Source organism: Clupea harengus, chromosome 8 (genome assembly GCF_900700415.2).
Source record: "Clupea harengus chromosome 8, Ch_v2.0.2, whole genome shotgun sequence".
Lineage (NCBI taxonomy): Eukaryota > Metazoa > Chordata > Actinopteri > Clupeiformes > Clupeidae > Clupea > Clupea harengus.
The window spans coordinates 2,469,490-2,493,695 of record NC_045159.1 but is presented as its reverse complement, the minus strand read 5'-3'; the positions used below and the strand labels follow the sequence as shown (position 1 = coordinate 2,493,695).

At 40.3% G+C, this 24,206-nt stretch overlaps 1 protein-coding gene across 4 annotated transcripts; it reads left to right on the top strand.

Moving 5' to 3' along the window:
* The first annotated feature begins 128 nt into the window (after positions 1-128).
* arhgap42a (Rho GTPase activating protein 42a) lies at positions 129-23,286 on the top strand. 4 transcript variants are annotated; one of them, XM_031571484.2, is made up of 25 exons: positions 129-615; positions 2,653-2,748; positions 9,802-9,863; positions 11,892-11,963; positions 13,368-13,469; positions 13,567-13,677; positions 15,144-15,248; positions 15,544-15,673; positions 15,906-16,006; positions 16,287-16,396; positions 16,624-16,680; positions 17,299-17,377; positions 18,119-18,158; positions 18,355-18,417; positions 18,590-18,664; positions 18,789-18,873; positions 19,012-19,070; positions 19,200-19,305; positions 19,418-19,577; positions 19,737-19,893; positions 20,141-20,542; positions 21,012-21,171; positions 21,410-21,472; positions 21,702-21,781; positions 22,281-23,286. In XM_031571484.2, the coding sequence occupies exons 1-25, from the start codon at positions 462-464 to the stop codon at positions 22,367-22,369; spliced, it is 2,718 nt and encodes a 905-aa protein (XP_031427344.1). In that variant the 5' UTR covers positions 129-461; the 3' UTR covers positions 22,370-23,286. The 4 variants fall into 4 exon arrangements, with proteins under 4 accessions (XP_031427344.1, XP_031427343.1, XP_031427345.1 ...); XM_031571483.2 differs by having other exon boundaries at positions 19,737-19,917; XM_031571485.2 differs by lacking the exon at positions 16,624-16,680 and having other exon boundaries at positions 19,737-19,917.
* The last annotated feature ends 920 nt before the right edge of the window (positions 23,287-24,206 follow it).

Sequence of the window (24,206 nt, the reverse complement as noted above, 5' to 3'; positions counted from 1 at the left end):
AATTTTCGTCTTGTGCTATATCTCACGCATTCCAAAATCTTTGCCTATGGACTCCAAAAAGACGCGCCACGCATTGTAACCATAAACATAAGACCCGTCTCTAAAAAGACCCGTCTCTAAAAAAGACTTCCGCATAGGATGCTCTTGTGTTTCCTCGCCCATGGGTCCTCTGGCCTCCCTCCTCGTTCCTCGTCTCCTCGGATATCCTTCATGACGTTACACTTCGAACCATTTCCTGGGCAAGAGCTGGAGGACTGAGGAGCGAGGACAGAGGAAGCATGCAAATAGTGGTATGGGATGTACCTATGGAAGCCAGTAGATCCCTAACACCGGAAGTAAGACAAAAGTTTCAGGAGTTGGTTTTGTAGTTCAAGAACCTCCGATAGAACAGTTAGGAATCGGAAGATTTCAGCAAATTTGGAATTTACTCATATGATTGTGGATTTAACTTCTGTTTTACTATGGGTCTTCCAACACTGGAATTCAGCGATTCTTTCTTGGACAGTCCAGACTTTCGAGAACGTTTAAAATGTCACGAAATTGAACTGGATCGGACGAACAAATTTATTAAGGAACTTATCAAAGATGGTAACATGCTTATCAGCGCACTGAAGAGTAAGTAACAAAAAACGCAGTTTGTGGAAGGGTTGGTTATTAAAATTAACGTTATTATGGTTACAATACAGAATACTGTTCATTTAGGCTACTATATAGGATACCGTGATTTTGTTGGTGCACTCTCGGTTGCTTTCACCATCATTTAATCCAGTTGATTTGGAATGCCGACCTCCGTGAAATTGTTCTGAATACCTGTACATGTATCCTAGGGCTAGTCTGGATTAGCATAGGTCACTGCACGGTGATACATTCTACTTCAGGACACAATCATGGAATAGAAGTTGTTTTCTGAGTCACTTTTATGGAGAATAGGCATCACGATTCTTTTTTTTGTTCATTTTCTATCTTCTTAAGACAACCATCTCCTTAAACTACTTTGCTCCTTTGTAGAAAAAATGATTAAAAATGTTTTGAAAAACTCAATTTGTATTTTAAATTGAATTAGAAATAATACGGCTCTCTGATGTTTCTGCCCCTTTGTTATCTGTAATGTGAATCACATAAACTAGGGTAGACAGTAATGTCAGTCATAGACAATAGACATTACAGTATTTTAGCTCACCCTATAGACTTGCCCTGGCAAAATCACAGTAGCTTTTAGACGCAGCAATGAGTTGTCTACACACCATGGCAACATGGCTTGTGGTCAAGCATTAACTCACCCAACAAAAGGCAAGAGAGCCACTGCCAATTGCGTCACACATTTTAGTAGGCTGATTGATATCCCACAACCACAACCTAGGCCCGAAGATGACAAATAATTGTTTGATGAAGCAAATGATGCTTTGGGGCTGGGCGGTTCGTCAATTTAACTTCATGAAAATACCTCACAGGTCTTAACAAATGTTGTTCAGGGATTAAAAAAAAGGTAACATTTACGATGATAATATTTTCTTCAGTACTGTAGTTTTATAGTAATCATGAAGCATAAATTTGCAAAAGGGAATGGACAAAATGTATTTTCTCTTCACATGTGCACTATGTGTAAAAGTGTGATGTGTTTATTTGCTTGACTTTAACTGTCCCAAAATGTGTGTAAATCCAGAAATGAAAACAAAAGTTCTAGTAATTACTATATAATACACAATTCAATACATCCAGAGCTGCAGAATCCTACTTGAGATTGAGGCTCCTTGAAGAAGTCCAGGGCTCTGTGGTTCTGGTTCAACAGTTTCAACTTCAACTGTCATTTGCAACCTCCATTTTTATGCAACAATAGCACAACACATTGCATTAACACATTTCCCACTCAAAACTAAAGTATTAATGAAAGGCCAGAAGCATTTTGACTCCCCCAGAGTGGTGCTATGCATTTTAGCAGCATGAATATCAACAGCACTTAGCAGCATATGTATAATCTAATGTATCAGATGTTTGAGACTGATAAATAAGATATAGATCTCAAGAGATGCAGGGCAACTAGTCAATAGGCCCTCTTCAATGCCTGTTCTTATGGGCTTCTCCCTTTTTTAATACTTACCTGTCTGAACAATGGGCCCAAAAATGTAATCCTGCACCCCCGAGGAGGTTTGCAGCAAAGATGTCTCAAGAAACCAATCCTGCATTTGCCCTATGTGAACAGATTTGTATCCAAACCTTCCTGGTTTGATTTGATTTTCTGATATGCGTAGGTATTGTGATCATTGTTTTGATGGACATTGAAAAATGTCACAACATTTTCAGGCATTGCTGAGGCCTACTACACCTAAAATGTACTCACAAATACGATAATGTGTGTATCGCTAAGCTACATCTAATAGGTATACCACAGGGATAGTAACTTAGATTTTTCTAGTGGATATTTGTATATCTGACTGATTCAGATACATATCAGGGGCCAAGTGAATACACCAAGTTGAGAAATACTGTAGCTATAGTACTAGCTTCTGTAGTCTCCTAAACTCCTCTCTGTACTTTCTGATTCTTCAGTCTTTGGCATGTGGCATTTGACCGAGGCTCATAACTGCTTATAAGAACTCATGACTCATATTAATTGGGTAGACATCATATCAGTCATGCCTTTTTCTTTAATAGGTTTGTCTGCAGCTGTGCTGAAGTTCTCTCAGTCCCTACAAGACTTCCAGTTTGAGTGCATCGGCGATGCAGAGACGGATGATGAAATTAATATAGGTAAGTTCACATAAGTTTATCTGGTGAGTACAATCACCTGATATACTTGATATACCAGTGACAAAAAAATTGCCTCAGAGTGCCTGTTCATCATCCATTTTAGAGTAACAAGCATTGTACATACCAAACAGCTACTTGGCTTGGTTGGTGTGCACAGTAGATCTCATGAAGATTTGTTCCAGGCATACATGCTATCCATCATGTGGAACAGATGTTTTCTAAAATATCAATTTCATTTCGTGTTCACATATAGGCCTAGGCCTATTTATGTTCTATTTATTATGTCCAATGTCATATACCTGATTATACAGAAATACTGAAAAAACAAGAAGGCAAAGTATGCAATCTAGCAGTCTAGCTACCTCTTTTACTGAAAAGAATTGTAAACTATGTTAAACTAATCCAAATGCAGGGTAAGTTTTCTTTAACTGTAGCCTAATAAAGAACAACCAAAATAGGAAGGTGATATGAAAAGTTTGTGATGACACAGTGGGTTGCAGGTTAGTGATGCTGCCAGCAGTGAGTAAACTGCAGTGGTAAGAGTTCCCAGTGTTCCTCGTGTCTGTCCTGTATTATTGGAGACGCAGTTGTGCAATCCTGATAGTTTTCTGAACGACAATTATCACTGTTAGCTTAAGACTTGGTGACAGCTTTCATTAAATGAAGCACATTTATTTGAGGGGGCTGTAGAATGCTCTTAGGCTCCCCCCCCCCCCCCCCCCAGTGATGCTTCTGGTGTCAGATCTCTTGTCTTGATGTCGCCTTTCAATGGTAAGCACTGGTGCAGGTTTGATCAGCTCCTTAGCCCTCATATGACATCCGCAACAGCTTAAGATGGCATACCTCCTCAGACAGTGAAGTCTGGTATCAGTTCCCTGACTGCTTACTATAGCTACATTTAGTCTGTCAGGGTTCATTTTAAGAGGAACTCTACCATTTTCCTTCAGTACAGAAATTTGATGCACAACTCTCCTAGCCAGACTTTGAAAGGGTTTTGCTGAAAATTCTTTCTGAAACTCTTAATTGATAAGAGCACAATTCATCTTCTAGATTTCCGAATAGCAATCACCAGGAGTGGTTGATCCAGTTCTTTTCAACAGGATTTTAAACTATACTCATTTGCAATGCCCTAACCAAAATGACTTCCTATGGTTGATGTCCAGGCCATAATGAGCTCAAAGAAGATGAAATATGTTGTCTGGACATGTCAGGCTATAGTCCTCCTAAATGGATTTGACCTTAAAATTCACCTTATCTCTAGCAAATCAACCCCCCCCCCCCCCCCCCATCAGAAAGAATCTTTCTCAGAGGAAACTCACTGTGATGGAATCAAGGCATATGGCAAGATTGGAGTGTCTAGTCATTGCAGTTAGCCTATTGTACTACCCCGACTTCTCTGCCCAATGCTCACTTCGGCAATCAGTGAATCTGCGAAATACCTGAAAAACGTTCTCGGGTAAAATGACACCATTCCACACAAGGGTCAAAACCCTGCAGGGCTCAGACCTGGACATACCATAGCTACTAGTATTACGACTGAAATGGCAAATGGAGTGAGCTGGCTCATCACACAAACAAACTTAAAACTGGACATTGTGCTAGAGCTGATAGCATCTTCCCCCTCTTGAATTCTCCAAAAAGAAAGTCATGTTGATGCACTATGACTGCCTTCATGGTGACATACTTTCTCTCGAGAAGAAATGGAAGCAGGATAATTGCAGCAACTTGAGAGCTGTTTCACACTTGTGTGTCTAAAGGGAATGGCTAATTTCTCTGATCCTCTGATGTGGATTAGCTGCACTTTTCCTTGTGATTTCTTAGCAGGCTGATTAGCTCCAACCACACAGGAGATGGAAAGAATGTTTACTTGCCGTACTCCACATTCATACCAGACTGCTCTAAGAAGTTCATTCCGCTGTGCCTGCTCAGTAATGGCAGACCCTATCTCCATTTGATCTAACAACAGGCAGCGGTGCATCTCATAGCTGCAGATAAACAACAGCCTCTTCTCAATTCTGACTGAAGGCTCAGAAACCTTAGCAGTCAAAGTTGAGGAAGTACTTCTGCTAGATCCCTCCAGCATTGCTACTAAACAAGATAATAAACCTCAGACAGTGTGGCTTTATGCCCAACTCAACTCTTAACAAGTGACAGATCGGGCACCTCTTACTGCCATGTTGCAGGTGGCCTGTAACCACATCCTCAGCTTCTTGACATGTAGTGAAGGGAGCCAACCCTTATTCGTGGTGGACACACCTTACTGGCCCCAGCACTGCACTGAATCCATCCAGGGACAGAGTAGTCAGACCTGGCAGCCGGTTTGAGTTTTAATAACAGATATTTGGCCTAAGAGTTGTCAAATGTGGTTTATTTGCAACACAAGGAAAGGGTTTAAAGAAAGTTTGATTACCTCACATCTTTACAAATGTAATTGCAGTGAAGTGGTTTTGTTTCTCTTTGTCATTACATTATTATGTTATATACATTATTACTACCTTGAAGTAGACCTACTGAAGATCTACTGTAGTAGTTAAAGAGCCTCTGTGAGTTACTGAAAGCTTTTTATGACTTATGTAAATCTAGAAAAGGTTTTGCCAGTTGCTGACTTCACAAGGCTAGTTGTAGTTAATACTAGCTATAGCAGCGGAGGTCCAGCCTGAGCTGTTTTATCCAACAGGTTCATTTTATTTGACATAGCAATTTCTTGGTATTTTTCCAGCTTTTGATGCCCTGAGAAATGTAAAATGCACATGGATTATCAATTGGGAATGAACCAAATATGGTATAAGCTAACTACCAATGCCATTCGCAATGGAAGGGTGCTTTAACAATTATGCTAACCAAAAGCAAGCACAATTCTTATTTCAGTACAGGAAGGTCAGGTGTCAGAGTGCACTAGTCCTTTGGGCAGTCAAATTTATTTATACTTCACAAACAAGTGTTAATGATTTTAGACCCCCATGTTAGGTTGGTTGAATTTCACCTTACAAAACAACTGGGGAATTATGGTATTGTATAACTATACATCACCATTAACGTCAGATACAATTTGTGAGTGATACTGACGTCTCGGCTGAGTCATGTCAAGGCACTCTGTTGGAGGATCAGGAAGTAGATGACTGCATAGTTCAGAAAAATCAGTTAACCAGTTCTCTCATGACACGCAGGAGAAAAGAAAGACAGATAAATGGTTAACTTAATGCACACCATTGGGCATGTGCTGGGATTTTCATACCATCTTTGGTTTACTGCCCATAATAGAGGAACTATGCCATGGATTTAAGTTGGAGGTCTTTAGAAAAACGGAGTCTCATAGAAATATTTTCCCTAGCTATGTTTCTGTGCCCAGAGGCCACCCTTCCTTCTATCCCCTTCCTTCAGAGGCCTTCTCGTCTTCTTCCACCGAACGCGCTTCGGGGCTTCGGGAGAGACACTAGCTCTCCTTTACATGCTTAAGGAAGGTGACTGCGCCCAGGGGACTAGAAAATTTGTTAGGGAAATATCTGTGACTCCTCCATACGGTTTAGGTCCTGATGATTAGCCCAGCGTGGAGAGTCGATGAGGTTGTTGGAATCCCGGTCACGAGCCCCCAAATATGATAGGTGAAAATTCACCCTAGTTACCTCAGGACTCCGGAGCTGCATATAAGTATATTTATTAGACAAACAACAATTGCAATCGGGCTCAGTCCCAGCACAAGACTGAAAGTGAAGCAATATTAAACACATCTCATAAGGTTTATATAGGCAGAAGTTGAGCGTTCAGCAGAGATAACCACGTGGTGGATTTCTGATGTCCGAGGCAAGGATGGAAGTTTTGCAAGGTCGGAAGAAGCACAGTTCAACCCTTCTTATCACCTCTGGTCTAAACATGCTCTTGTACATATGCAGAATAAGTGGCACCTAATAATCTAAGTTACACACACGCAGAAAAGCCATGTTCCTGCTTTCATAAGCACATGATTCATACAAGGAATATATTAATACAAAGCACTTGATTATTATATTCTTAAGTCATTAACAGTGTTTGGAAATTATCTCCATCAGATTTCTCTATAGATTGTAACATGTACTGTATCTCCTAATGTATACATTGATATGACGGCAAAAAGCAAAAAAGTCCAGAGGAACAAATTCTCCATTAAAATGTAAAAGAATGTGTTGTGCTTGTCAATGACTATGTGTACCTGGAGAGGCTGACTGATGCAACAGTTTCATCTCCATCGGAGGCAGGAGCTCTATGAATTGTTATTTGTGTATATTAATAGACTATACAAAACCAAGATCTTGGAACTTTACCAGAGCTTTAAAAGAAAAGACACAGAATGAGTCTGGGGACAGCTCGGTCCACAAAGTGTTAATATGAAAGATGAGATGCTTGTCATCCTGTCAGTGACTGTCTACTATCTAGGAGATTTCAGAGGCTTCTGAAAAAGCAAACCAGTGGTTATGGCTGAGGCACTCACAGACTACTTGGGGACATCTGAATTAACCTGTATTAAGTGAAGAAGCGTGTTGTCGTAAGATGTTCTGGAAGTTGCCATGAGGGCATACTTTGCCATACTTTGCCAGGTCTTCTGTATTTTAGCATACCTAGAGCCTGCATTAATGGAGCATTGGTATAGATGAGGAGGCCATACTTAGAGCCACCTTAATCTACGGTGCATTAGTGTGGCTTACCGGCAAATGGGCCTAAGTATAGCTGAAGAACTCAGTTGGATAGGTAGTCGATCATGGTTGTTGTGGGGAAGTCTCGCAGTAATGCTTGGGTGTATCTTAAGGTGTTGTTTCTGATGTAGACATGTGACCTAACCCATCGTATGGAGGGGGGGGGGGGGGGAGGGTGTAGTTGGTGCATGCATGTTTGAATTTAAATCGACGTTCTGCACGTTTCACAATACATTTACCCAGCTTAATGGGTTTTCACCATTTCCTTAGTTCTTGTCAGCAAGGTTGGCAAACTGTCTGTCTTTGGGCTAAAAAGCCTCAGATGTTGCAAAGTCAAAATCATTGAATTGTAAAATAGTTACTACCCCTAGTTTGTGTAAGTCTGTGGTAGAAGTCTTCTGTTGGAGTTTAATGACAGTGGTAGCCTATTATGAAAAGGACAAACCATATCCTGTTTCTGACAGTGGAGTCTGGAGTGCAATGAACGTGAGAAAGGATGATCTCTCTGTGTGGTTGCTTTTCTTCTAACTCTGGCCTATATATTAGGGATGGGCATTTCAATGAAGTTTGATAATCACTGGGAACTATTTGACTACTAGTTGACACCCCTTAAACACATAAAGAGAAAGGGAGAGATCCATTTACATTTTGCCAGGAAGAGTTTGCACTGCTCCTCATTTTCGCCAATGTTTTTGAAGGAGTTCCACACAAAACCTTTTGATGGCTGTAGTAGTATTGGGCTTTGCATGTTTCTCCTGTTTGTACAGTAGCATCTAATCTCACAGCGCCACACACGTTCCTGGCAGTAATGCATTATTCTTCTTTTGTTGTTTAATATTAGATTTTTTATCATTTAGACTATTGAAATATTCCAAAATCACGACCCATCCCTGCTATATCCAGTATTTCAGTGGAAGAATATGAATGAAGCAAGATCTTTATTATCTTGGGTTAAAGGAGTATTTTGAGTGCGTGAGTCGTTGTGTGTAGCTGAGTATGACTAAGTGAAGGCTCCGACCTCTTGGTCTTTATTTTGATATGATTGTTCTGTCTTTCACAGCTGTCCACTTTTCCAGTCTTGCCTCATCTCCCCTCACCACAGAAAAAACAAGGACATTGACCTTTTTGTCGTACCACTATTATCCAATGTCTTTCCACAACAATAATGTCTTTTTACTGACAGACACCAGCTCATGCTTCGGGATACAATTGTAATTTGTCACAAGCTCACAATTGTAGGGGTCATTGTGGCATGCTTTGCTGTTCAGGACATTTGGCTAGAGTAGTGGTGTAAGTCTCTTTTGGTTTCATATCTGCCACAGGAACTGCACAAGTCAACAACAGATCATGTGGTGTTGATAGTGCATATGCAAACACAGTGTTTGGATTTGATGGCTTGTCAATATATACTTCAACTTTGTGACTTAAACTCTGAGCTATAAGCTATGTGTTTGTAAATATTTTACTAATCTACCTCTTAGAAACTGTGATAGTGCTCTCTCTGGCTGCCGAAAAGTTTTCCAAAAGATACAGAACTACTGCTACTTCAAAGTATTTTTAAGGCCTTTTTCCAGTTCTTACCTCAGTCTTTCTCCCCTTCTCTCTCTCTCTCGCTCTATCTCTCCAGGAAGCTGGTGTTATTGGTTGTAGATGTACTTTTTTTTAAAAGGTATTTGACAAAAGCCCTGTGTGAGTGTTCACATTACTCCAGAGGACATAAGGCTTTTTTCCCCTGTTGAACCCAAGGACAGCTAATCATGATCCAACAGTGGTTGTTTACTCAGAGTCTTGATTCAGTAATAGATTGTGTGTTGTTTGTTCTGTTAGATACCCAAGGGAGTCACTGTGAAATGCTCTAGCTGGATTATGTACTCGGCTCATCATGTCCTTATCTCTCCTCATCATCAGACAGGAAAGTGCTCCCTGTCTCGCGGAGAGAGACGTTGGTGTAGCTTAACATGCATCAACTGCACAAAATAGACACAATAAAATGCAGGTGATGCCCACAAATAGTTCCAAGGACTAAATTGTGTGTCGTCTAGTCCAGACTCAGGAAACGTGGAAACTAACAGGGTTTTTATGAAACACGATGCCAGTGTTGAATAAACCACATTATTAATGCCATATGTGCGGTGGAAATGCTTGATGGAAATAATTTTAGTTTATATCATTTATCATTTAATTGTATACTGATGAGCATACATCATTCTGACATTTTTCAGAATGTCAGAGATGTAGCCTTTTTTACTTTCTGATCATCTGACTGCACTCTGATTTAATCCTACCAAGTCTGTTCAATTCTGTTATTTCAGTGGAAGGGCAAACATAGAATAAAAGAATAGTAAGTATAACGATAATAATTTTCCTCATTCCTTTTTTGTTGCAGCTCAGTCATTCAAGGAATTTTCTCGACTACTTACTACAGTTGAGGAAGAGAGAAGAAGACTTGTAAGTTTTTTATTTCACAAGAGCATGGAAGGAATATCAACATTTAAAAAAATGACATTAGTGACCAGGTCCTTATATTCAATGATAAATAACTAATTGGTGTATATTAAGTTGTGTGTATTGTATAAGGATATGGAATTATTGTCCAAGTATTGAATACACATGGTTGTAGGATACACTAGATCAGAGAGGTGCTGGGCCATCACATCAGCTTTGAAGAGAAACACACTGCACTGACATCTTTGCATAATACTGAGGAAATATTGATATTGTGTTATATTGTATTATCTTTGTATTTAACTGAAGAAACATTTATATTGTGTTATATTGTGTTCTTATATCGTATTATCTTTTTATAATACTGAAGAAATATTTATATTGTGTTATATTTGCTTCCAATATTTGTGTTCAACACACCCCACCACACCCACAATGTCTCAAGGGAACCTTCTCTATGTGTTTGAAGTCATTTCCAGAGGTTGTTCCATTACCCAATGACAGGAAAATGTTTATATGATGGTCTTAATAAATCGCACGACTGCAATATTAATCATAAATCATGTTAAAAGAGTATTAAATAGAACTGCTTTTGCGTACCGCAGACTTCCACCTTCATAATTACACTCCAAACTGTCTCCAAACTATGCTGATCTTTGCAATTTGGTGAGATTCATTAATCTCATATAAGCACTTAAAATTGTTAGCTGGTGTTTTTGTGATCTGTTACCATATTTTCCCTTTAAGAGCAGAACGGAGCTAGATGTGCATTCCCTTTAAGAGCAGAACGGAGCTAGATGTGCATTTGCAGAGACTTGTGTAGTTGTGCTTCTGGACTGAGAGACTATGTTGTCTTTAGTTCACCACAGGTAGACTGCTATAGTGAGAGTATGTACTGTGTTCACCAGAAAATACAAAAATAATGTTAAAATTGTGTTGAAATGATATACAGTGCATAGGGAGCATGACTAATTGAACAATGCTGAACATGATAATAAAGATTGTGACAACTTTAATCAGTTCTGCATTTGGCTAAACCAAAATGCTTTCTAGTTAGGATGACTCCTGTAACGTCAGGCAGTAGTTAGGAGACCTGCCATTTTGACCACCATTTCCTTGCATTTTGGTATGGCTCTTCATTAGGTTGCACAATACGGACATTGTTTCAGGCAAACTGCCAAAGTGACTTAGTTGTAGTGGGAGGCATTTTCCCACATGATGGATAAGGCTGATCACAGAACAGTTTTGTCATTGGCTGAAAAGGGCCATGGGAAGTCTTATCTGTAGCAGTGAGAGAGACCCTTAAGTAAACATGGATCCTGTCTGCAGAAAGAAATGAGGATATCCTGTGGTGTCTGCATTCACTGTGTCAGAGGTGCTGGCAGACAGAAGTCTAGCACATTCAAAAGCATTTGAGGAAAAATACCTGGAGGTCTTGAGGTTTATATATAAGACGTAGTAATTCACAAAAGACGTAGTAAATCTCAAACACATATCATCAAAAATAAGATCACAAATCTCTCAAGGTCCATACATTTGGACCTGTTTGCAGACGGCCAAATTTTAAGTGCGTTTTGAGAGGAAGTCAGAACGCGTTATGGCCTTCAACAGGGGCTGTACTTGGCAGAGGGATACTGGAGCACCGAGGAGCATGTGGAACTTATTTTCAGCTATTCTCTAGTGAGACGACAAGTCGGTCACTTTGTGCCTGGGAAAGTATATAAAAGGAACTTGTATGAGTAATTTGTGTGTTTTTCAAATTGGAGCAGCAAAACCTAATGCTACTAATTATAGAGCATTATATTATTTTACCGTAAATAAAAGGCGCATTGAAAAGACATGTTTGGTTCACTTATCCCCATATGTAGTCCTACGTCAACTAGTGGTTTTTATCATGGAATTGAGAATTTCACAGACATATTCTATTTTCATCTCAGTAACTGATTGGTAAATTGCTCAGCTTGTGCCAAGAGATAGCCTAAGTGGATAGATTTCACAATTTGAATGATATCTTTCTATCCCTGAATTTAGATACAGAATGCAGATGATGTCCTGATCACACCACTGGAGAAGTTCCGCAAAGAGCAAATTGGTGCTGCCAAAGTAAGTTCTGCCTGCAACCAGACTGTACTTTGGTGGGCTGGGACTGGTCTCTGAATTCACCTTGACATGATTTACTTCCTCAGATGTTCTATTTAATCCTCAGGTGAGCTAGGACAGGCAGACTCTGCTTTTGCTAGTGTTTCATCAGCCCTGCGTTGTGCACATTCCTTTAGCTCTTGTTAAATGTGGCGAGCGCTGGTCAAACATTAGCTGTCTTGAGCGCAGGGCGTGTAGGCGCTGATGACCGCGGCGGCGGCGGTGGAGTGCTGGGAATTCTGATGGCTTGTCGAGGTTGACCCCTGCAGCCGCTGCTGCTGTGTACCCTGGGATCAGCCAGATGAGCTCAGCACAAAGCCATCCAGAGCAGAAAACACCCTGCCTTATTTGGGCGTTCTGGCCCTCTGCTTTTTCACCCTCTGCTGAGATGGAGCTCCGGTTAGACGTAGCCTGCTGTGGCTAACGGGAAAAGATCAACTTTCATGAGGCCGAGCTCACACATGCGTGGACCCACAACAGCCAACCCCCACCTTCACTCCTTCTCTTCTCCCTCCACCCCCACACGCCCCTCCCCTTTCTCAGACTCCTTCAAACACACACACACACACACAAACACACACACACACACACACACACACACACACACACACACACACACACACACACACACACACACACACACCACCCTTCCCCCAACCATATCTCTCTTTCACTCTTTCAGTCTTTCTCACTTTTTCTCCCATTAATAAGTAAACATTAATAATGTGACCCTGGGCTGTGGACCCTTGGCAAAGTGTGTCCAATAGAATGTGTTTTCTTTTGGTACTTGCTAAGTCATTAGTCTGCTGTTGAGGTTAAGTGGCCATGAAAGGATCATGGGAAAGGTTCTGCTAATGTCAGGAAGACAAAACAAACATCTTGTATCTGGTTTCATTTGCAATCTCAGGAAGGAAATATTTCTCTGCCGGAGGTCTAGAGTTCATGAAGCTGCAGTCGCTATGAAAGGTAGTAGCTAGTAATACTGATTAAGAAGGGTAATGCAAAACTATTCAGATTTCCTGTTTCTGTTATTTATGGCTTGGCTCTTGTGACTGTAATTAGTATTCTGTTTTGTAAATGTTTGCATTCTAACCCCCATACAGTTTACTAGTATGTATTTTCACAGTATTGTCAGATTTACGTCTGCTATATAGAGCTTAAGCAGACCTCTTCATAGTTGTATCGTCACATCAAGATTAGAATAGACAAATAGAAAACATCCCAGCTCTGGAAAATGTTAACAAGGGATTTTTACAATGTTTGTTTATAAATCTTACATAAAGATTAATGTTTGTGGAGAACGGTTATCTCTATAATTACAGAAGAGGAAATACCAGCGATTGTCAACATTTTTTTTTCTCCCTGAAGGAAGGAAAGAAGAAGTTTGACAAGGAAACTGAGAAATATTACACAGTTTTGGAAAAACACTTGAATTTGTCCTCCAAGAAAAAAGAGGCATTTTTACAAGAGGTAATAGCTTTTGCTTTGTTTTAGTTTTAAGCTTTCAGAGCTTCAGACAGTCAAACAATGTATTTGATTGATGTCCTAATATTCACTTGATTTATAGGCCGATACCCAGATCAGCAAGGAGAGACAAGTCTTCTTCGATGCTTCCTTGGAATATGTTTTCAAAATCCAGGAAGTTCAGGAAAGAAAGAAATTTGAATTTGTTGAACCAGTAAGTTAACTTATTACAATGTATAATAACTACTTAATACTCATTACTATATATAACTTATTATAAATTACTATTGGGGTGACTTCTGGATCAGATCCTGGCAAAACAATAATTTTTTTACCTAACCAGAGTATCTGTATGTTTGACCAGCTCATGTGTGGTAGTGGGAAATACAAAACACGTCAGAGTAATTGTAACTCCAAAGGGATCAATGAAACATTTCCCAGAGTGTATCTGAAGTAGACTACTGAGTCATGGATATATTAATAGTACAGACATTAAGGCCTGTGTTGTATTTTAGCCAGAAGTGATGTACTCCAGGAGCAAGGGGTCTGAGTTGGATTACTATTTTAATCTTTTACAGATTTAGAAGGTGGTTGAATGCAATTTCAAACCTAATAGCACCATTTAGGTCTTTACCATCAGGCTCAATCAACACACATCAGAAAAAGGGCTGCCAGTTCTAAATCAGCATTTCCCAAGGCCTACCTTAGACCCGACTCTTGTGCTGTAGAGAATCATTGATGTGCACAGCTGTGATTACAGCTCGGGAGGCCGCACTGTTGGATGTTTGCACTTTCTAAATATCTTCCAGATACCCCCAATGTACTTCACATTCCTTGTGGGGACTTTGTCTAACCACTACCAATGGGTAGCACTCATATGGATAATGGGTTGGAGGACAGCACACTTACCACACATTGGCTGTCTGGTAGGAAGAGCAGTCTGCAGCATTTTTGCCAGTTGCATTTGGAGACCACTTAGGAAAGCCATGACTGTGAACGAGCTAATTTAAGACAGAAACCCCAGGGTTCCGATCCCTAGTCTTTACGATAGGTGCCTTGGGATCTTTTACTATCACAGCCTGTCGCAACCTTGGTTTTATGGCTTTTCTAAAAGATGGCACGCAATTATGGTGAAGTGTCCCAGTCACTGCACTGAGGCACTGGGGCTGCTGCAGGCTGAGTGCACTCTCCTGGCCCCAACACTGATTTCAGCAGCAACTTTAGCTCTCCCAGGAAGTCTTCCAAAAGGAAATGGCTGAAGGACATTCAAACTCAGTGGAGAGAGGAGAGAGAGGGAGTACGCTCAGTGGAGAGAGGAGAGAGAGGGAGTACGCTCAGTTGACCTCCAGACTATAATTCAATTGCACCATTTCACCCAAAGGGGAAATAGCAGTTGTTGAAAAAGAACATTTTATTATTTTCCAGCCATTTGGTTGAAATATTAGAGCCGTAATTTGATCAGCCTCTCATCCAGTTGCCACTGACTTTGTTATTACAGACTGATTAAGTTCTTTGTGTTTAGTTTTTAACCTTCTCTCACTCAAAATGAAACCCGGTTCTCCATTCTCATCCTGTGCGTCATAGCCCATTAGTATTGGGTGTTAGTGGGGCAGGAAGCCCAAGCACTAGCATGTTAATGATGGTGGTCACGCTTCCCTGATACATTTTCTGTCCCCACAGCTCCTGGCATTCCTCCAAGGTCTCTTCACCTTCTACCATGAGGGCTATGAACTGGCCCATGAATTTGAGCCCTACAAGCAGCAGTTGCAGTTCAATCTGCAGAATGTACGAATCTTTTGCCCACCCACTTTGGACAGTATCAGTATTTTTAGAAAGCTCTCTATGCAGCCATGGTCAAAAATGTAATTGAGATATATGTGTTCAGGATTTGTATGTTATAGTACATCATAGGCCTTATAGTGATGCATGGCCCAAGGGATGTGTGCCTAAAAGGGTGCGTTTTATTAAATGATTATTGTTGGATGTTATATTGGGTTTTGAGGCATCTTCCCACGAGTAAGCTTTCAGGCCGGCTGCTCATATCAGTTAGTCATCACACGTTGTGCTTGTGTCTTTGAAGACAAGGAACAACTTTGAAAGCACCAGGCAGGAAGTGGAGAAGCTGATGCAGAGGATTCGCTCAGCTGAACAGGATTTCAAAGCCCCTGGCCAGTGGACAATGGAGGGTTTCTTGTATGTTCAGGAAAAAAGTGAGTCCTGTGCCTTTGCCATCTTTTATAATGGCTGATGCACAAAAGGGCAAAGCTGCACTTTGTAGACGTTTTTTTGCTCCCAGTTGTATCCGGTGATACTGATACCTATATGGGGCGCTTACAGGCAGAGATTAAGTTGCCTGTTTCCTCTTTTTTTCTGCATTTGCGCGTTGATGTACTATACTTGTATCTCCACCTCTGTTTAAAACTTTTTGTCTCTCAATCACAGGGCCCTTGGGTTGTACATGGAGTCGTCACTACTGTACGTACGAGAAGGAGAGCAAGATGTTCACCATGAGCAACTTTGAAATCAAATCAGGGGGCAAACAGGTAGACATATAGAATTAGACAGAAAATTGTACACCACTCTTTTACAGGTTTCTGAGGTCTCAAATGGCTAGCTAATATTTAATGACATTAGCATGAATGCAGTTTGGGTTTTTGTAGTATGTTACAGTGAGGCGTCTTTGAGTAAATTCATTTTGAAAAAATACTGGTGGCTGTATTTTTAGTTTCCTTTTATATTTGACATACAGTACTTTCTCAGAGCCTATACTTAAATAGCACTGCATATCAAATCATACTTTGCTTTTTTTTCTAATCCTCAAAGAATGGTCTTGTGATGAGCTCACCTGAGATGTTCAAGCTCAAATCATGCATAAGAAGAAGAACTGACTCCATCGACAAACGCTTCTGTTTTGACGTCGAGGTGGTAGAGAGGTTTGTGCTCAGTTCTGTTTTTCCTCTTCTCACATGAAACAATGCTACTTCATGTGAAAAAAACTTCACTCTGCGTTCTCAAAGGCAAGCCTAGCCAAGGAAACTCAGTGTGTAGCATTATTGTTTGTCAATGTCCTCAACTGCAAGAATAAACTTAATGTCCTTGAAATAACTGTTTGTCCTCTATCTATCCCTCCCTTTTCTCTTTTGCATTACTCCATTTGAAGAAATAACACATGTCAAGGAATTCTATTCAGTCCTCTTCAATGTTTCTATAAAGTGCGGTATGTCAGGAGATTCATGCGCACCATGATTTTGTGCTGCTTGCATGTTGTTGTGTTGCTAATGACCCACAAGCTGCCAAGAAACAGCAACTCTCGTTATATCAACTAACTGCTTACATTTATTAATTTATGTGGCAAGTATTGCCATGATGACCAGCTAAAACCAGAGGGTTTAACAAGGTTGCCGTTGTACTTGCAGAACTTTACTTGCTTTGGTTAATTCGCTTCTCTCATACTTCCATACTGTGAACTTGTAACGTCAGAATCACTGCATTTTTCAGTTTCAATAAAAAAACTACTACAGTTCACAGTGATTTCTAAAGCCTAAGGATTATAAAAAACACTGTTCACAATGATAGCCATGTTTGCTTCACACAACTGCTTTTCTTCATACCCACCCAGATTACAAAAAACTATTGACTACAAGATAATGATGAAAATTATAACTCAGCAAATAAATGTTATTTGACTGGAGTGATAATTAGTTATATGAAATTTGGACCATAATTTAGTACCATTTATATATATATATATATATATATATATATATTATTATTATTTTTTTTAATGAAATGGAAGGGAGCTGACGTGTACCATTTGTGTCCTTGGTTTCTTTAGGCATGGGGTAATCACGCTTCAGGCACTGTCTGAATCCAACAGACGCCTGTGGATGGAGGCTATGGATGGCAAAGAGCCGGTATGAAACCATAAGCATTCTCTCAATGGTTGTTTATAGTTGTTTGTTATGAAAGATCGTCACACCAAAGTGAGAGCATAACATGCAGTGAGAACAGAACTGGTGAGCACAAAGATTTTGGCAAGGTATGGTATGCATGGTAGCTTTCCTGAGTTTAAGAGAGACACAGCAGACAGAGTGAGGCCTTGGGACCCTTGCCAGTGTGAAAGGGTCGGTACAGACAGCAGACAGTGGATTGAGGGGAAGCTAGGGTTTGAGCCAAAAGTGTCGTAGGCATGCATCAGAAAGGTGATGATTGTCTGTCTCGGTGTGCAATAGGTTTATAGAATCAGAAAGATGACGATTGTCTGTCTCGGTGTGCAATAGTTTTATAGCATTAGCAATTAGCAATAACATTGTTTCCTGACCTCTTTCATTCTCTACATGTATTGCACTAGCCGTTATGTACCCTGGATGTAAAATGTACTTTCTCAACCATTAAAAAGTCCCTCTAGGATCTTGCAAGGTTTTACGTGATTGTTGCGGCTAAAAGTGCAGTTAAAACTGCAGTCATTTTGAGGGGTTTTTGTGATTTCCTGCAGGAATTCTTAAATATTGTGATCCCACAGGATCTTGTGAGGGCTGTGATTGTGGCAGCTAAAAGTGATTTGGAGTTAAAGTCAATCACAAATAATGCAGAAATATTTTGCGATAATATACAGTATATAGATTGTAACTCAATGTACATTGCTTTATCTGTAGATATACACCCTGCCAGCTCTTCTGAGCAAGAAAGAAGAAAGTAAGTGTGTGTGTGTGTGTGTTATTAGACTTCACTTTCACAGTTTTCACATTTTTATCTTGACTCTTTTACCCTGAATTTTTTGTATAAATGTTGAAGCAATATTTAGGCTGTCAATGCATTTTAGTTTTATATAATGATGTAGGATATCATGTGATATGTAATTATGGGTATATATATTCTGGTGTTTTTGCAGCCTTTTTAAACGAGACAGGCTTCAACTTTGTAAAGAATTGTATTTTTCTTGTGGAGACAAGAGGTGAGTATTTTTTATCTTTAAGGCAAAATATATAGTGCACATAATCAAGCATTCAGTATTTACATTTACTTATCATGTACATTTTACGTACAATTTGTTTCATTTCAATGACATGAGGTTGAGCTTCCAATGTTTTCCCCCTGAGTGATGAGCGCACCTGTTTAATCTGCAGGCATTAATACTATGGGCTTGTACAGAATAGGAGGAGTTAACTCCAAAGTGCAGCGACTGATGGCCTCAGTATTTGGTAAATAGGTTTCCATCTTCCCTAATTCCAGTGATTTATGCAAACAGTTTTGAGTACTAAATGCTTTGCAGGTAAAATATAATTTTAAAGGCTTCAAATAGTAGATTCATGTTTGTATTTTCAGCACCCAAGGCTTCTGTTAATGTGGACCTTGACCCAGATACATGGGACAACAAGACAATCACCAGTGGCCTCAAGAATTACGTCAGGTTCATATGACCAATACTTGTCAGCACTAAAAGAAACATTTCTTGAGCTATTTATAGCTACAACTCTTGCCACTTCATTTCAGTACTTACTATGTATATGTAACATAATGATAACAGTGTTCAACATTATTCCACTAGGTGCCTTTCTGAGCCTCTCATGACCTACAGACTTCATAAAGATTTCATCCTGGCAGTCAGTGAGTGTTCATCACATGCTTATGATGTCAACACCTGTGGTGTTGCTTATGATGTCAACACCAGTGAGTGTTCATCACATGCTTATGATGTCGCCCATTTCAAAACTATTTTGTATTTACTCTTCGCAGAGTCTGATGATCAAAACTACAGAGTGCGAGCTGTCCATGCCTTTGTCTATAAACTGCCTGACAAGAACAAAGAGATGCTGGATATTCTGATCAAGCATCTGCTGAAGTAAGTTCATTTATAACTCCAAGTTCGTTATCCATAGAAGGTACCGTAGTAAGTATCAGACTCTGTAGTCTTGTCTTCAGCTGGTCAAAGCAATAAATGTTTCCTTTGCCAGGGTTTCCACTCACAGCCAGAAGAACCTGATGACAATCTCAAACCTGGGGGTTATATTCGGCCCGACTCTCATGCGCTCCCAGGAGGAGACCGTAGCTGCCATGATGAACATCAAGTTTCAAAACATAGTCGTGGAGATTCTCATCGAAAACTACGAGAAGGCAAGTATATATCACATATTATCACAAGAGGATGAGAGAAAAACAAGAGAGCAAAGTACAAAGGGATCATTTCGGGGAAAGCTGAGAGACCATGTGTTAGGCGTCACGTCTCTCCCTGGCCCGCGCTGAGAAGCCTGACGCTGTGTTTATGTTGGGCAGATATTCCAGCAGCCCCCGGACCCCAACGTGCCGCTGCCTCAGCCCCAGTCCCGCTCCAGCTCCAGCTCCAGACGCAGCCGAGCCATCTGCCTCTCGTCGGGGCCCAGGAAGTCCAGGGGCCTCTACACGCCCACCCTCTGCCTGGCCGACGCTGACAGTCAGTGCACATCTAAAGCCTATTGTATGCTTAAAGCACGTCAACTTTATAAACCACACTTCATTTTTACATACAAAATGAATACATTTTAACTATGAAATGTATGAAACAGGCATCAAAGTATGTCAGTAGACTCATTGTACTTGATCATGCCTGCATACCTACGTATTTTTGTGTTTTTTGTCTCCTCTCCCACGTCTTTCCGGTGTTTTCTCTGCTCTTTTTCGGTGCGTTCATCTTCCTGAAGGTGACACGTTCAGCAGCAGTCCCAGCAGCACGCCTAGGGGCAGCATGGAGTCTCTCTCCTCCCACTCGTCCGAGCAGAACAGTCACTCCAAGGCCGGCTCGCCCTCCCACCCCAAGAGCAAGCCCGCCACTGCCCTCTGCTGGAGCACCTCCTCGCAGGCCTCCAACGGCCCCAAGAGCCGAACCTGCGCCAGCAGCCCAGACTCCAGCTCCAAGGAGGACACTGCCAAGACGGACGGGGAGGCAGAGGACGCCCTGAGCGTGTCGTCCCTCACACCAGTGGGCCGGCGCTCCCCGACGCCGGAGATTCCCCAGCGGCAGCAGACGAGTGCTGGGGAGCACCGAGCCACTCAACGGAGTCTCTCAACTTCCTCCTCCCTCACCTCCCTTCACATCTCAGAGGGTAAGAGGAGTTCAGCTGCTGCACTCACTCCCTGTATGTGAATCATAGGACATGTGAATGAGTGTGCAAATACAAACAGAAGCATCATCATATTAAACGGTTTTTAAAAGTTGCTCTGTCTGTCTCAGAACGTGATGTTACTCAGTCCCACTCACCCCAGCCATATGTACCTCTGTAAGAGATAGTATGCAACAATTAGACACTTTTTGAAGCATGTTTTTATAGGCAACTAGAGCTGGTATCGTCTTAAAACTAGATTCCGTGGTATTTGGTCATGTTCTTGCACGCCTTTTCAGTTGTCAGATTGCTAGTTTTCAACCAAAACCCCTTACTGGTGCTTTAAAAAATGTACTTAATAAAGACCACATAAGAAATAGATTTCTAGATAAAATAGATGTTTTATAGATGTTAAAATGTATATATAAATTTAAAATGGATGTTTTTCCTCAACGTCCCTCCTCTCATACAGGCTGTAGAAGCTTTCATGGCTCAGTTCAGAGCCTTGCATCACAGGCCAAGAGAGACAGCCTGAAAACCAGCCCTTTGCCAGACCTACCACCTAAACTGTCAACTGAGCACAACCGTCCGGAGAAAGGAGCCAGTAATGGATACCAAAGACCTGGTTCACTGTAAGGACCTACCATATCATATGCTTTTGCCGCTTTACCATCAAGGACATTCTGAGCAAACACCCGTTGCTTATGTTTGTGCCCATTATGACAGCACTTTTGTCATCAACACTGGGAGGATAATTGTACATTAGATTCTTTTTAGCATCCAGCTGGCTAATTCAGTAGCCATGTAGTGCCTTGGAATGTTGAATAACTGGTGTGATGATGTTTTAACCAAACTTTTTGGCTATTTCAGAGTGGCCTCAAAAGCTTTGCTTTTTGAAAACCCTGCTGACACCAAACCCACCTTGGATGGAAGGTTGAGTGGCTGATGTTATTTTTTTTAAGCACTGTGTGCACATAGTTTAGAGATTAACTGCTCCAAACCCCCTCACTCTATTTGAGAAGAATGCTTTCAGTGTCAACTCTGTACATTTAAAACTAACTCCACAATAAATCTTGCTCAAATAACACATATATCTCAAATCCTTGCATGTCATCTTATCCTGTATATGCCTGAATTGTTTGCCTCTGATGACATTTTACAGAGATGCAAAGGCCTTGTATTCCTGTATGGCAGAGCACAGCCATGAACTGAGCTTCCCCCAGGGGGCGATATTCTCCAACGGTATGATATTTCAAATCCATTGTTCAATGTTTGTCTCAGGAGTTGAACTTAATCCATATGTTGCCCTTGTTGCCCTTGTAACTTACTCGTAGAATATTTAAAATAGGAATGTTTGGCCTATTTTACCTGACCTACCAACTTATTTGACTTATTTGACCTGAAGCTCAACTAGTAGATGTGTTAAAAAAAAGTGCTAACCACACCAAGATAAAGGGATCATTACTCAGGAAGGACACTAACTGAAAATGTATATCAGATGACATACAGAAGCGCTTCAGGGGTATCTTTTTTACATTGAAATGATTGTCATTTCCCCCCTAAAGGTTCAGCTGCCTCAACACCAATGTATGACCTAGTAGGGGGATTCTGTCCTTTGATGTTTTTTCCTATATTGAAAACATGTTTTAGAGTGAGAATTTTTGCCCTGGCATGATAGTATGATATATATTGTGTAAGTCATTTACTTGACATATTTTGTTTTTCTCTGTGTATTTCACAGTGCACGCCTCAATTGAACCTGGTTGGCTTCAAGCAACTTATGAAGGAAAAACTGGACTAATCCCAGACAATTACGTGGTGTATTTGTAAGAAACAAAAGGAAACCGATTTTCCATGGTATCCATGGTGTGAGTTGTGTTAAATATAGTGAAATGTTTAACATTTGTGCATAGTCTGTACATAGAACTGAAATATTTGGTCAGCACTCAGTGTTATGTTACATCGCAGGTACATGTAGGGTAACCAATAATACACACAGTCTATTCAATGTGTTGATGTTACGGAAATTACATTTATATACGAAAGAGTGAAATAATAGGATAATAAAAGAGTATTATGTTGACAAGTTAAAACGTTTATTCCGATGGTACATTAATGTGTCACAGGCCTACTTAGGACCTCACTGTTACGTATTAGCCTCCTGTACACTTTTCTTTCATACTGTGTGTGACTGGAGCCAGTAATGCTGTCCCGGCATCCTTCCTCTAACATGTTCAAATTAATATACAGTACACCTGTTTAGGTTACGCATACTGCTTCTTTTTTTTTTAACAAATTAAGAAGAAATAGTCTACCTTTTTAATAACATTCTACCTGTTTTATACATACTGCAACACATTTATCTATGGTAATTCATAATTTGGTTGATGTTGTTCTGGTTAGACAGTATTAAACCAGTTACACTGACTGAGAAGCATTTTGTTGTAGTGGCATTGTTCAGTGTTAGTTTGTAATTATTCTAATAATATGGGTTCACATGAACCTTGACATCGTGTTGGCTCTGACAACTAGGTACTGTAATGTTGTTCTGCTTAATTGTAGACGTATATCATTGTTAATTACTACAATGTAAGCTGTAAGTCTAGTCAAAGGCTCACTGAAATCAAGTAGCTGTTGTACGTGTAGTTTTTCTACTGTATTTTACTGACACTGGTCTATCATTTTATGTATTGTATTATTTAAATTACTTACTGTTGTAATAAATATCTACAGTGCCTTAAACACCAGAGGAAAAGTGGGATGTGGTATTTTTTAAGACAGAATTAGCACACGCTACTACGGAAGCCTGTGGCTAGTGCTTGTATTATCTACAGTAGTGGCAATAGGTTGTATGATGTATGCTCATAATCCACCATTTCTGGTGTTTCAAACCCACTTATAAGACACCCTCCCACTACTTTGACTAACACCTCTATTCCAACCAATGCAAATGCAAAACCTTTAGGTCAACGTTTCCGGCCTGTCGTTAGCTCTACTGACATTGTTCCTGCACATTCCTGTGTCTAGAGAATTAAGAGGCAGGCAGATAATTCACATACATCATATTAGAATATATAAAGCAAATGTACATAATGCATACATATAAAGCAGTTGGTGGGTGAGTAGTAGTGAGTAGCCAGCATTCAAGGTAATGTTCTTACAACATAGTAGGGGTCATATTGTACTGATGATACTATAGGATCAACATAGTGGGGGTCATATTGTACTGATGATACTATAGGATCAACATAGTAGGGGTCATATTGTACTGATGATACTATAGGATCAACATAGTAGGGGTCATATTGTACTGATGATACTATAGGATCAACATAGTAGGGGTCATATTGTACTGATGATACTATAGGATCAACATAGTAGGGGTCATATTGTACTGATGATACTATAGGATCAACATAGTAGGGGTCATATTGTACTGATGATACTATAGGATCAACATAGTAGGGGTCATATTGTACTGATGATACTATAGGATCAACATAGTAGGGGTCATATTGTACTGATGATACTATAGGATCAACATAGTAGGTGTCATATTGTACTGATGATACTATAGGATCAACATAGTGGGGGTCATATTGTACTGATGATACTATCATGACCTGAGAACATAGTAGGGGAATAGGGATATAGTGAGAGAATGGAA

Bases quoted from the DNA above. Each gene is read 5' to 3' on its own strand.
- arhgap42a (XM_031571483.2), top strand. From the start codon at position 462: ATGGGTCTTCCAACACTGGAATTCAGCGATTCTTTCTTGGACAGTCCA. The intron at 16,681-17,298 runs GTATGTCAGGAG...TGGTTTCTTTAG, and splicing joins CAATGTTTCTATAAAGTGCG to GCATGGGGTAATCACGCTTC. The intron at 20,543-21,011 runs GTAAGAGGAGTT...CCTCTCATACAG, and splicing joins CTCCCTTCACATCTCAGAGG to GCTGTAGAAGCTTTCATGGC.